Source organism: Plasmodium cynomolgi, chromosome 14 (genome assembly GCF_000321355.1).
Source record: "Plasmodium cynomolgi strain B DNA, chromosome 14, whole genome shotgun sequence".
Classification (NCBI taxonomy): Eukaryota; Apicomplexa; class Aconoidasida; order Haemosporida; family Plasmodiidae; genus Plasmodium; species Plasmodium cynomolgi.
Window position 1 is genome coordinate 327,264 of NC_020407.1, and position 13,100 is coordinate 340,363.

General features: G+C 39.5%; 6 protein-coding genes across 6 annotated transcripts; 3 read left to right on the plus strand and 3 right to left on the minus strand.

The window, feature by feature from the left end:
* Window positions 1-33: 33 nt before the first annotated feature.
* On the plus strand, window positions 34-1,472 carry PCYB_141640 (U1A small nuclear ribonucleoprotein; the record flags this gene model as incomplete). The annotated part of the gene is made up of 3 exons (XM_004224635.1): window positions 34-532; window positions 578-1,209; window positions 1,265-1,472. The coding sequence occupies 2 exons, from the start codon at window positions 34-36 to the stop codon at window positions 1,207-1,209; spliced, it is 1,131 nt and encodes a 376-aa protein (XP_004224683.1). The 3' UTR covers window positions 1,265-1,472.
* A 681-nt stretch (window positions 1,473-2,153) lies between these two features.
* Window positions 2,154-3,034, minus strand: PCYB_141650 (exosomal 3'-5' exoribonuclease complex subunit; the record flags this gene model as incomplete). The annotated part of the gene is made up of 2 exons (XM_004224636.1): window positions 2,154-2,238; window positions 2,436-3,034. Coding segments are annotated over 2 exons (684 nt in total), but the record flags the coding sequence as incomplete, so codon positions are not given.
* Window positions 3,035-4,136: 1,102 nt separating this feature from the next.
* On the plus strand, window positions 4,137-6,818 carry PCYB_141660 (hypothetical protein; the record flags this gene model as incomplete). Its single annotated transcript, XM_004224637.1, has 2 exons — window positions 4,137-5,248; window positions 5,291-6,818. The coding sequence occupies 2 exons, from the start codon at window positions 4,137-4,139 to the stop codon at window positions 6,816-6,818; spliced, it is 2,640 nt and encodes an 879-aa protein (XP_004224685.1).
* Window positions 6,819-7,473: 655 nt separating this feature from the next.
* On the minus strand, window positions 7,474-8,448 carry PCYB_141670 (DnaJ domain containing protein; the record flags this gene model as incomplete). Its single annotated transcript, XM_004224638.1, has 1 exon — window positions 7,474-8,448. A coding segment is annotated over one exon (975 nt), but the record flags the coding sequence as incomplete, so codon positions are not given.
* Window positions 8,449-9,330: 882 nt separating this feature from the next.
* Window positions 9,331-11,214, plus strand: PCYB_141680 (RNA helicase; the record flags this gene model as incomplete). Its single annotated transcript, XM_004224639.1, has 2 exons — window positions 9,331-9,601; window positions 9,749-11,214. 2 exons carry the CDS (start codon window positions 9,331-9,333, stop codon window positions 11,212-11,214), a joined length of 1,737 nt encoding a protein of 578 aa, XP_004224687.1.
* A 504-nt stretch (window positions 11,215-11,718) lies between these two features.
* On the minus strand, window positions 11,719-12,303 carry PCYB_141690 (hypothetical protein; the record flags this gene model as incomplete). Its single annotated transcript, XM_004224640.1, has 1 exon — window positions 11,719-12,303. A coding segment is annotated over exon 1 (570 nt), but the record flags the coding sequence as incomplete, so codon positions are not given.
* Between the last annotated feature and the right edge of the window lie 797 nt (window positions 12,304-13,100).

The window sequence follows — 13,100 nt, forward strand, 5'->3', positions numbered from 1 at the left end:
AAAACGGTAAAGTGAAATGACACCTCGACCGATATGAAACATAGCAGTGCGACAAACCAGTCGGGCGATAATGAACCGAATAACGACAACCCGGATGAGTCCACATACAACCACAACGATGTTTCTTCTGCAGTTGACGAGCTACAAGAAAGAAATAGCACCACAAATGATAATGTGTCAAATGGCAACTTTGGTGAGCATCCCCCCAATTATGATGGTGGCCCCAATGATGACACCAGCAAGTTGAACTCCCCCAACGGGCATGCCGAGGAGAGCAACGAACCGAATAACGAAACAAACGCAAGTAGTGAAAATGTCAGTAACGACGTAGCGGATGCGAGAAACCAAGGTGACGGCCTAAACAGTTCAGGTATCCCAACTGGGGGTGTGATGAACCAAATGAACAACGCCATGTACAACCCCAACATGCACTACAACATGCAGAACAACAAAATGATGATGAATGGTGGAAAAAACATGCACGGGAAATTCCCAATGAATATGAACCCACCCATGAGCATGTTTCAAAACAGTAATGACATGATGCCGAATCCGTTACGCATGCCAATGTTTCCAGGACAACCAAACCCTATGTTATTTAATAACCCTATGCACTACATGAACAATAAAGCCTATTTGAAGCACCTGAAATACAATAAAGTCATTACAGCTGACCCGAGCATACCCCCAAATGAAACCTTGTACGTAAAAAACTTAAACGACAGAATTAAAATAGATGAAATGAAAAAAAGTTTAAAAGATTTATTTAAGCAGTATGGTGTAATCGAAGACCTGGTAGTTATGAAGTCATTTTGGAGAAAAGGACAAGCATGGGTTGTGTATGATACTGTCGAAAGTTCAACAAAAGCGCTAAATGCCCTACAAGGGTTTGTACTTTTTGGAAAAATCATGCAGATAAATTATTCACATAACAAAAGTGATGTGCACTCAAAGAGAGATGGTACCTTTGTCGAAAGATCCAAAGAACCTAAGAAACCAAAACAGATCCTCGAGAGAGAACGGAAGCAGAAAGAAATCTTCGAAATGATGCAGAGAAATTTTATAGAAATGCAAATGAATAATTTTCGAATTATGCAAAATAACGAATTAGAAAAAAGAAAAAAAATTGACTTAAGTCAAATGGATAAACAAGCTCTAATTGCTAAGGCTCAGGCAAAGGCGTACGAGGAAAAAAACAAAAAAAAATGAAGACTTCACAAAAAATAACAACAATATGTACCAGCAACCTCCTCCTTACTACCCAATGAACGCATTTGCTCCCATGCAAAATAACATCGTTGTGGCGTGCAAAATTTTGTTTGTCGAAAATGTCGTGGAGAATGTAAACACACAAGCGTTCAATGATTTGTTTAAAAAGTTTTCAGGCTTTATCGAGGCCAGAATTATTCCCCAGAGGAACGTTGCCTTCGTGGATTACTCCGATGAGGCGGCAGCAACGTATGCGATGAAAGGTACGGCCGAGGGACGACGGGTGTACTGGGTCACCGCGAGGTTCACCGAGACAAGCTGTTAAGCATATGTTCTCGTGTGTACGTGCGTGGCAGCATTTTTGCACATTCAAAAAAAAAAAAAGAAGAAGCAATGTTCAACTGTTGCATTAATTTAAAGCGCGATTAATACGTAAAAAAAAAAAAAAAAGCAACTCGCATGCGTATAACATATGGTTGGAAAGAAAGAAATGCCCGCATATGTTGCAAGTCTGCTTCGAGTGTCAATTATGTGTCCTCGCGCTGAGAATCACCTCACGTGAATTCAACTATTATCTCATTTTTGCACTTCCCCCCCTTCCCATTTGCAGCTTTGCAAAATTATGAGCTCCAGGGATCGCGGCTAAAAATATCCTACGCCAAGAGATAAGGCGGCCAACGGAGTATACCCCCCAGTGGGTGATCCTCCCCTGTGTCTTCATATACACCTTCGCATACTCCTTTGCTTGCCGTTTTTTTCTTTTTTTTAAGTGTCCCTTTTGCCTAAGTTGTAAATAGATTTCCACAGCACGTCCATCTGAAAAATAAAATAATTCAAAAAAGGTTTTATAAGGTTAAAAAAAAATGCAGAATGCGAAAGTTCCATTCTGGAAAAAATAAAGCACAGCAGACGTGTCTGAAACGCGCGGAGAAGGGAAAACCCACCTGCGCTTTGGTCTTCCCAAAAGAGTATCTCAATGCAGTGCGTATCATGTTGGTTTCGCGAGGGTCATCCGTTTTAATCCACACCCTGAGAGGAAAAGTCGCGAAGGAGGAGGTGTTAACGAGGTGCAGGGGTTATGCATATGCGTCAATTTTTATGGGGAGTGTTTCCAAATGCGCGCAGGCGCCCCAACGGAACATAGCCGCATAAAGCAGCACAAAACCGCATAAAGCCGCAAAAAACCGCGTAACCCCCCAATGCAGCGCAGCACTTCTTCTACTCACCGCCCGTTGTGGCCGACCGCCACTTCATAACTGACGTCTGTCCCAATCAAATCCAAAATGTAGCACTTGTCGCCAATTAAACTTCTGGCGTAGGAAATGCTAACGGGGAACATATACCCATCTACCAGTTCGCCCAAGTAATTCTCATAATTGATCCACGACTTCACATCAGACGAACTGATACAGCTAGCCACAACGCTGTTATTATCCAAGTTGATTTTCTCCAAAATCATATACAGTAGTGTACCATTACTCAAATTGGGGAAACTACTCTTAGTAGCGTATTTAAAACTATCAATTTTGTGTATGATGCATTCACAATTACAGTTAATGTCCATCTGATAGTAATCCAATTTTTTTGACTTCACTATTCCTATCACCAGGTCCCCTACCTTAGGCATATACTTATAACTTGTGTTCATAATATCATACTTATAAGGATAGTATGGTGCTTTTAATAAAATGCCTGAACATTTACTTCGGTATAAGTTATCACTTTCGACATCATGCACCTGTTCGAAGTTGTGTTCATTTATTCTCTTGACTTTGTCTTTCCCCATCTGTATGTAATCCCCACTTATGATGACCCCACCTTCCATTGCGCCTCCGCGATTGTTCTAAAATGGATTTTATACAATGCAGGCAGCTTCGAAAGGTATGCAATCATGTCAGCAAGTGTGCCCAAACGCGCGTGTGCCTTTCTTATCGCGTTTTTAATTTTGCTTGGTCTATATGATTTTTCGATAAAAAAAAAAAAAGTACTTCTTTTCCTTTTTTCACCACCGTTCAGTGACTATACTTTTTATTTGGGAAAAAAAAATAATTAATTTGGTCAAAGCAGACCAGCACCAAAGTGGCGAACACAGAGTAGCAATTTTTTCGAAAAGGTAAAAATTCATGCGTCAAAATTGACGCTGACAAAAACGGGCTTGCAACGTACGGGGGGGAGCAGCAGGCTTCAAAATTGAGAAGAAGAGCGGTGCGCATAATGCAGAGATTGCCATACGACCTTTGCTAAAAAACACGCTTACCCCATGCCGTTGCTTCGGTACATATTCACGTGGAGTAGTATGCATATATAGCTACTTATCGCCCCCCCTTTTCGCGCCTCTTTTTTTTCTCAAAATTGAAATAAAATTGCTCTCCCAAATTTTGTGAACAATATATTTTAAATTTTGCAACCACCGATGGTTTTCCAAAAGCAGTAAAAAAAAAAATACCCCGCAAGTAGAATTATTTATACGTCATTTTTGCAGCACTTTTGGCCCATTTACTACGCAGCGCAGAAGTATGCAATGTTGGGGTTAAAATAAGAAACCTAAGCGGAAAATCACAAATTATACCAAAAGATGGACCAGAAAAAATAGTTCCCCACTCTTTGCAATAAAAATAACAACTACGCAGTTGAAGCACAAGTGGGAGGAGCCCCTTTCGACGCTGCTAGGAATGTACGCATCAGGAAGATATACATGATCTACAACTGTACCAATTTTTTTTTTTTTTCTACTTTGTTTAGCAGCTGTACGTAGGACGGGGGAGGCATCTCCCAGGTACGGTCGAAGCATGTGGCTGAATTGACCAGCGAGGCAGCGAGGCAGCGAGACAGCGAGCCGACAAGCAACAACCCCTGGTTGGCGCTCTGGTGCTCCTCCCCCCCCCCACACTTTTCTCATACGTACAAAATTTGACAGCGTGCACAAAATGGCGGACAAGGTGTGCCGCATGGTGGAAAACATGGTATACGAGTTTAATGACCTGAAGAGAAAGGAGTTATTCACAGACAAGGAAATCATAACAATTGCAAATAAAAGGAGGAATCACGAGTACACAATTAACAGCTCATCCTGCATACTGCTCAACTTCATTTTATACATCGAATTTGAAATGAACTTGGAAAAAATAAGAGAAAAAAGAAAGTGGAAAAAAAAAAATGATATGCTGAATGAAATTAATGAATATAACAAATTGCTAAAAAGTCAATATGAAGAATATACAAATTTGAAGGCAAAAATAGAAAGTGAAAAATGCCCCAAAAGGAGCAAGTCCTTGAGGAAGTTACTAAATAAAAATAAACACAGCATTAACTGTTGTAAGAGGGACATTTTAAAAGTGGAAAATAAATTACAAGTACTTATACGACATAGCTTATCAGATTATTCACTTGTAAAAAGAATAATTAATATCTTCCAAACGTGCCTGAGAAAACATCATAATAACATAGAAATATGGCTACACTATTTCAACTTCTGCTACGTAAAACGAAAAATGGAAAATTTGGAAAGTGCCATATTGAACAGCCTAAAGTATCATATAAAAAATGAACTCATATGGGTCTTCTACCTGCACTATTATAACATAAGAAAAAATATTCAATACACGAGAAAGCTATACATAAGGGCCATTTTATTCATCCCTAAGAGTTTATCCCTCAATGTTTTATATTTCAACATAGAATTCGACATATTCTACAAACTGCTAACAAATTTTAAGCAAAAAGTTGATGAAAATTCATCTAATGAGCATTTTAACCAATTCGTTGACTTTTGCAAAAGTAGTACAAAGGAACAAGACACCAAGGATAATTCAGCTAGCCAAACGAATGAAGATATACTCAAACGGGATATTGATCAAGGGGATTACAAAACTGTTAAGGATGAGGATAAATATGGCTTAGATATAATCATCTTTCTGGGGAAGAAATATTTGAATACTTTTCAAAATAATAAGAGCCATCTTTACATTTTTATTTTCCTACTTTTAAATGTTTACTTAAAAATGGAAAAAAATAAATGGATAAAAAATTATGTTCTTCGGTTTGATAATTTTAAGGAGATAATCTTTAACTCCATCGATAGGTACAAGCAGGATCAGCCCTGCTTTTTCTACTACCTTTTTGTATCCAAATGTGTTGCTTCCGCACATTGTGACCTTTCCGAGGACAAAGGTTTCCAGATTTTAAAAAATACCTTTTACCAAAATGGCGGCGAAGAATCGCAGCTGCAAAACTACTTCGACGTGGCGCAAGTAAACCACATATTACGTGAACTCCTGGGCACCTTCCATAATGACCTTATGATTTACTTTTTCTGTCTCCTACTTGGGAACCTATTTGAGGTCTTTGTAGAGTACACTAACGTAGAGGATGTCTTCACCATTGACGGCCTCCCGGGAGCACAATTGCCACCGTTAACACAGTCTGAAAGTTCCCATCATACGGATTCATCCAAAACGGGGGGGAACCATGCCAATATGCAATCCAAACAGGACAAACAGGAGGAAGAACTAAGCAGCAACGTGGATGTGGAGAAAAAAAAAAATATTCTCTTTTATATGAACAAACCCACCTTGACAAACCATGAAGAATTACAAATATTCCAGTTTTTAAAGGACGAAATTTTTTTGTGTGGTCCATACAACTTTAAAAAAATTAATGAAGAGTACCTGAAAGAAAAGGATAGCAGCACGTACCATTTTTTGCAGAAGCTGAACTTTATGGCCCACGTTTGCCTCTTTGAAAATAGACACTCAGAAATAAGTAAGAATAATTTCATTTACAATTATGAGGAAACCCAAAAAAATAGCGACATCCTTTCATCTATGTTGTACTTCTTCCTATTCGATCCAAAAAAAGTCCAAGCGGGTGATATGGCCAAGAAGAAACACCATTTGGAGCAACCCAATCAGGTGAATGAAGCGCAAGGTGGTCTTAGCAAGAGGCGGAAGAAAGGGTTCGCCTGCCTTGGTGCGGACCCCCAGCGCCTCGCCCAAACATCCCTCAAACGGGGGCAACGAAGGGATGTTAACAGTGTTTACGAAAGTGATAGCGATAACATGAGTGGCGAGGAAAGCGACGCAGTAAGCAGCGAAGGTGGCAGCGAAGGTAGCAGCGAAGGTAGCAGCGAAGGTGGCAGCGAAGGTAACAGCAAAGGTGGCAGCGAAGGTGGCAGCGAAGGTAACATCAAAGGTAACATCAAAGGTAACATCAAAGGTGACAGCCAAAGAGACGCCGACCGTGATGAGCAGCGCAACCCCAACGAAGGCAAAGGAAGCACTAATGGAGGGGAGGACCCAATCGAACTGAACACTCAACCCACACGCGAAAACGAAACAGCCAAACAGAAAATTTCCATCATTGATGAACTGCTTTCTTTACTGAGCAAAGAAGTGGACGTCTTTGTGAAGGTAACCATTTTGAAGTGTGTCCTAAATTTAATCGTATTTTTAAACAATAACCAATTGAAGCGCCATTTCAGAGCGACCATCTCGGAGGAGTGTGAAAAGGTAAGGAAAACTCCTCCCCAAAAAAACTTCCTCAAAGTGGAACTAATCAATTTGACCCATTTGTATAAAAAGGCGTACAGCGATGAGTGCGCGGTGGTGTAACACAAATTTGTGCATTTTTTTTTTTTCCCCTATTTTAAATTTGGAATTATTACTCCCCCTGCGTGCACAAAACTCGCCTCGTCATTTGTCCCCAATTTTTTTATGTTACAAAAAAAAGTGAAAAAAATTTTGATAAACTCCTTCCCATTTGAAATTGCATACAATGAAAAATGTGTACACCGTCATCCCTATCTTCCCACCTCTGTGCTCATTGAGGAATCTTAAAAATGCGCCTTGAACATTTTTTCCTAACTGGAACGGTTCATGTGAATAATGCAAGTCAGACAATGTGGCCAGCTACTGCAAAGCCCATGAGCGAAATGGCTAAATAGACCATGTTGCTACTCCAAAGAGGGATGAAATACGCCAAGCGAAGTACACACCGTGAAAACGTGACACAAACGAATATGTCCTAATTTACAAAAAAAAAACGTAAAAAAAAAAAAAAAATTCTCCAATTGTATCATACTCGCCAACATTGAGGCTACCCCTATGCAAGTGTAACAAACGCTAATCGAACAGGTGTGACCTAAATATGTAGACCGGTTGAACACACTCGTTCATAACGACAAGTTTGATTGGAGAGGGAACCCTACTGAGGAGAACACACACTACATCAGGTCTTTCTCCTCTTCTTGTTCCCATCGTTCTCTACCCGATTCGTGGTGGGAATCCTCTTAAGTTTTTCCTTTTCCTCTTCCGTTCGCTCTTCCTTCTTTTTCCCCACATTTTTATATATATGGAATTCTTTCTCCGTTTTTAAATTATCCCTTTTGTAATTCTTCCAGTTATTTACTCTTTCATCTCTCCCCTCAATCCACAATTTTCTTTCCTCTTCTTTTTTTAGTTCTTCCTTTATTTTTTCTTCTTCCTTTTCTTTAGCATATTGCAAATTGGCTTGCTTACATTTCTGTGCATATTCCATTTTTTCCTTCTGAACTTTTAGAAGATTTTCACATTCTTCATTAATCAGTAGTTGTACTTCCTTACTAATTTCATACTCCTCTTCATTTTTATTTAAATATTCATTCAATTCATTTTTTATTTTTTTTAAATTTAATTTTTTTATAATATTCTTCTTAGCCGTCTCGTAAACACTCTTATACTGTTCCTTAATGTCGTCTCTTTTCAGTTCTTCATAAGCCTTATTTAAAATATGGAAGGCTTCACTAGCTTTCTCAATTTTACATTTATCTGGATGAATAAGTACAGACAGCCGTCTATACTTGCTCTTAATCTTTTCCATATTAATATCTTCATGTATATCAAATATTTCAAATGGTGAGCTATTTTTATTTGCTAATAATCTAGCTATTTCACTTTGTGCATCTCCCTTATTTAGTTTTTTTCCATCTGGTTGGTTTTCCATAGTGGAGGAAATATTTTCAATGTCTTTCAAAAAATCGTCAAACATTTCGTTCAGTTCGTCTTCACCTACCTCGTCCGCTTCCTCCTTCTGAGCAATTTCCTCATGGTTGTCCTCCACTGCGCTAGATGTATTATTGTCGCTTGGATTAATATTTGGCTCCGCGCCCTTTTCCCCACATGCACCATCGTCACTTCTACCGTTCGCACTGCCATCATCTTCCCCACCCTGCAGATTCGCTTCTCCACTAGTGAGTTCGTTCATTTTGCCCCTTTGCAAATTACACCCATCTAGCGGAGAGTTATATTTATGCGTACCTCAGATGGGAAAAATTAAAAAAAAAAAAACAGTCTCCCTTCCAACAGATTCGGTCTGCCTCACCACAGAGGAAAAAAAAAACACTTACATTTATGCTATACTGACTAGTCCGTTTAGCATTCACCCATGGGGTCCACCAAATAAAGCGGCTCTATTTTTTTATATGCCTACCCCAAAATTGGCTTAGATTAAAATGTACGTGAAATGTATGAATTGCAATTCGGTATGTAGCTTCTTTGTACGCCGCTTCTTTTCATGCAGCTTCCTTTTGTGGCTGTGCCTCTATGTTCGTGCCGCCTTCAGGGTGAAAGGTAAGAATATTAACAAAAGAAGCGCCAAAAAAAAAAAAATAACATTCTTTTAATCGCAAAAGCTGTGGCATATTTTCCCATTCACCCATGCATTTACTGCTTTAACATCTAAGCACGCGAACCCGTTTATGGCTAGCTAAACATTGGCACAAGGCACGAACACATAATATATTTTTTTTTTTCTGTGCCCTTTGAAATGCCGCGTTGGCAAGAAGGCGGACGCGAACCCGGGGGGCGTTCTGCACATATGCGACAAATCGAATGTCAAATGGGACGATAAAACGCCTACATATGCATGTTCCATACTTACGTAGATACATATGCATGTTCCATAGTTATGTAGATACATATGCATGTTCCATACTTACGTAGATACATATGCAATATATATGTTCTTTTAAACACGTGCGCGCGCATCACGACTTGCCGTTTGTGTAAAATGAGCCCGTCGAAAGAGTACCCCCTCCTAAATGCCTCTCGCTTGCCCTCTTTTTCGTAAAAACCAATTTAAAAAAAAATGCTCAGTTTAGTTGTCCCCCCGCGGAAACACTGCTGCAGCGGATTCACGAAATCGTTTTTGCTCAGCCAGGCAAATTTGAAGCGTTCCACATTTACCTGCAGAAGTGGCAAACGTTTTTTTTTCTTGAGAAGGGACTTAACAGAGCTTTGTGCACATAAAAGCGGTGTCCCCATTTGGGATGCTAAGAACGCTTCCTACGCGTCGACCGGAGGTGGCATTAACGAGGCGGCCACTTTCAGCGGCGGATCGCAGGATGAGCGCACACTCGGTGCAGGGGCGCCCTGTGGAGAGCCTCCCCTCGGAGAGATCCCTCCCGAGCAGCATACCCCCTCGCCCCAACAAAGTGGAAACCCATCCAAAGTAGCCCCACGAAAGCCGCAACCGGGGGAGAAATCAGAACCCCTTCTTTGCAAAGATGAAGACGGAGACGGAATCAACATAGAAGAAGCAGAAGAAATTGACAAAGACGCAAAGAGAAGCCTTCTGGAAGTATTCAAATACAAGCAGTTCACAGATGTGCAAAAAATAATATACGAAAATGTTATAAGAAAAAAAAAAACAAATGATCTACTCGTTCAGGCAAAAACAGGGACAGGGAAAACCATCTCCTACCTACTTCTAGCAATAAATGACATCGAAAAGAACAAAATTATGAGTGTCCACACACTTATAATAGTGCCCACAAGAGAACTGGCAAATCAAATTTATAACGAAGCAAAGTTGCTGTTAACCTTTAAAAATAATATCAACGTATTAACCCTAATTGGAGGAATAAAAAGAAGAGAAGATCAAATAAATCTGAGAAGAGTTAAACCAGACATAGTTATTTGCACAGTAGGAAGGCTGCTAGACCACTTTGAATGTACCTACTTATTTAACACCCTGTTCGATAATTTGAAGATGCTTATCATTGATGAAGCAGACCAGCTGCTTAGTCTGGGCTACGAAAATGATATCAACAGAATACTAACTTATTTGCCCAAGAAGAGACGAAACTTCCTCTTCTCAGCAACGTTAAGTCATAATATAGAAGAAATAAGACAGAAAATGTGCAAACCGGACTATATGTTCCTAAACTGTGTAAAAGACCCCTCAAAGCATACGAACGAACAGCTAAAGCAGTATGTCATTTTTCACAAAGCAGTTGACACGACTGTTATCCTGTACAATTTACTGATGGAGCATATGAGATTAAATCAGTTCACGTACAAAATATTAGTGTTCTTCCCAACTGCTAGAGCTACATGCTTTTATGCAAATTTTTTTAAAACTCAACTAAAAATTTCAGTTTACGAAATTCACAGAAAAAAAGAACCAGCTCAAAGACAAATAACAGCTAACCGATTTGCTGTAGAATCGGTGGGAATATTATTCACTTCAGACATAAGCTCTAGAGGAATTAACTACCCTGATGTAACCCTAATTATTCAAGTAAATTGTGCCATTTCGAGGGAGCAATATATACATCGCGTTGGTAGAACCGCCAGAAGCAACAAAAAAGGAACGGGGATTCTACTACTTAATGAAGCAGATGAATTGTTCTATCAACAAATAAAAGATCTAAATATTGAGGTGTTAAATCCAAATGATTATTTATTAAAAAATGTTAATGTCTCCAATTATCTGAGCAGTTGGATGTCCAACACGCAGCTCCTTTACTTGGCTTATGCGTACTATTCTTCGCTCCTCCGATTTTACAAAACGAAATATGCTACTCTTAAGCTATCGGATGATGAAATCATTGACGTCGTTAATAATTCCTTGCTTTCCACTGGGCTGGTTGAGCAACCACACATTTCGAGCAAGCTGGCCATAACGTTAAATATGCAAAATAACGCCAGGCTCAAAATTAGGAAAGACATTGACGACTTGCTGCTGTAGAGAGGCCTCATCTGCGTTCTGTGTGAGGTTGAGATGAACCCACAAGAAGGCGAATTAGAATGAATACCTTAAGTCGAGCGGTACCATTAAAAATGGAGTTAACTGAGGGGAAATTGCCACATGCGAGCTGCTATGTGCAGACGTTCCGCGCTGCCTACGCATTTGGATGGGGAGAAGCGTAATATGTCATTCGCTTCCCCCCTGGTAAATTACGCTTAAAAAATGTAAACTTTCACAAGAATAAAAAACAGAAATGGCCAAAAAGGGATGACACGCGATGCTCATCCACGCCGCACTCACAACAGATGTTAAATCAAATTTTAGCTAGCCCTACGGGGCTCCACATTTCGCATATCTCTTCCCACAACGGTGAAGTAAAAAGGGGGGTTTTTTTTTTTTTTTTTTTTGTGTGTGGCTCCCTTTTTCTGCCCCATATGATCATCAACGATTGTATATTCAACACCCCTTTCTTAGCTACATATCTACACAAACACATTTCCCCCTAATAAGTATAAATAACATTCCGCTCGATGAAAAAATACTTCTCCACCTTATCATCGTAACATATGCCATTAAACTGACAGCCATCCGTGAAAATGGAGTTTATCACCTCTCCGTTGGAATCTATTTCGATAAGTTTCCCCCTTTTTTGGCATCCACTTAAATCTTTGAGCAGCACAACAAAGTTCGTGTTATCCGTGCAAATGAACAAAGGGGAATAGCAACCATCTATTTGTAGAAAGTGACACTTAATGTAAGTATTTCCTCTTCTCATTAATCTCACAATTTTATTTTCTTTCGTCAAACAGACGTATATATCATTCGTCGTGCCCTTCTCATATAGACATAGGTTATGTGCGTACGGCATGTTGGGGATGTCTATAGACATCATCGTTTCTATGTCTTTATTTACATAGAACAAGTTACACTTATTTTCTTCATTGATGTTTCCCGAATCGATAATGTATAGGATATTCCTTTTTTTATCATAAACCAAATTATTCACTCCGTGGAAATGCTGATCTTCGTACTCGTCCGTGTACAGCTCCATTTCTTTTTTCTTGTTTATCACCATCAGCCCGCGGGTCACTTCAGCATTGAGGGAAGGAGGGGGGTTAACATTTGCCAAATGGGATTGCAAAAAAAAAAAAAAAAAAGGAAAATAAAATAAAATAAAATAAAATAAAAATAAAAGATGAATGCAGCACATTAGTGGAGAAAAATGCTATACATATTACACCAACAAGGTGTAAAACATAAAGTCTGAGCAGCTAATGAACCGTGAACCAAGGTCACAAATTGACCTAAATGTTAATCGCCACATACGGGACATGGTGCGTATAATGCGACAAGCAGGTTAATTAACTGCCCTTTTGGGAGATGTTTCTCCCTATCTAAAGCGCACATAGTACCCTTTGGCAGTGCCTCACGATATTCTACATTGACATATATTCTGCGTCACTATGCATTCTATGTTGCTTTTTTTTTTTTTTTTTTTTTATTTACTAGGGTCGAAAACGTAGAAGTTGTAATCGTTGTCTGCACACAAGCATTCCGCTTCAACATCAGTGCTATGATATCTTTCTCGCTGCGCGTTCTGAGCATTCGTTTTTTTTCTTCCATTTCGTAAATCTTCCCCGCTTTGATCACTTTGACCATTTTCTCCGCTCTCGCTGCCACCTTCATCTGTGTCGTCTCCATCTTCCTCTTCACTCGATGACGAGATAGAAGCTGATTTGTCTCTGCCTTTTCCATCCCATTTCTGGCTTTTCAATTTATACCTGAAGATTTCTCCCCCTGCAGCAATAACGCACAATGCACCTTCCACGTCTAAGCAAGGGGAATACAAATCAGAATCATTTTCGTAGAAAATTTCTATATTTTTT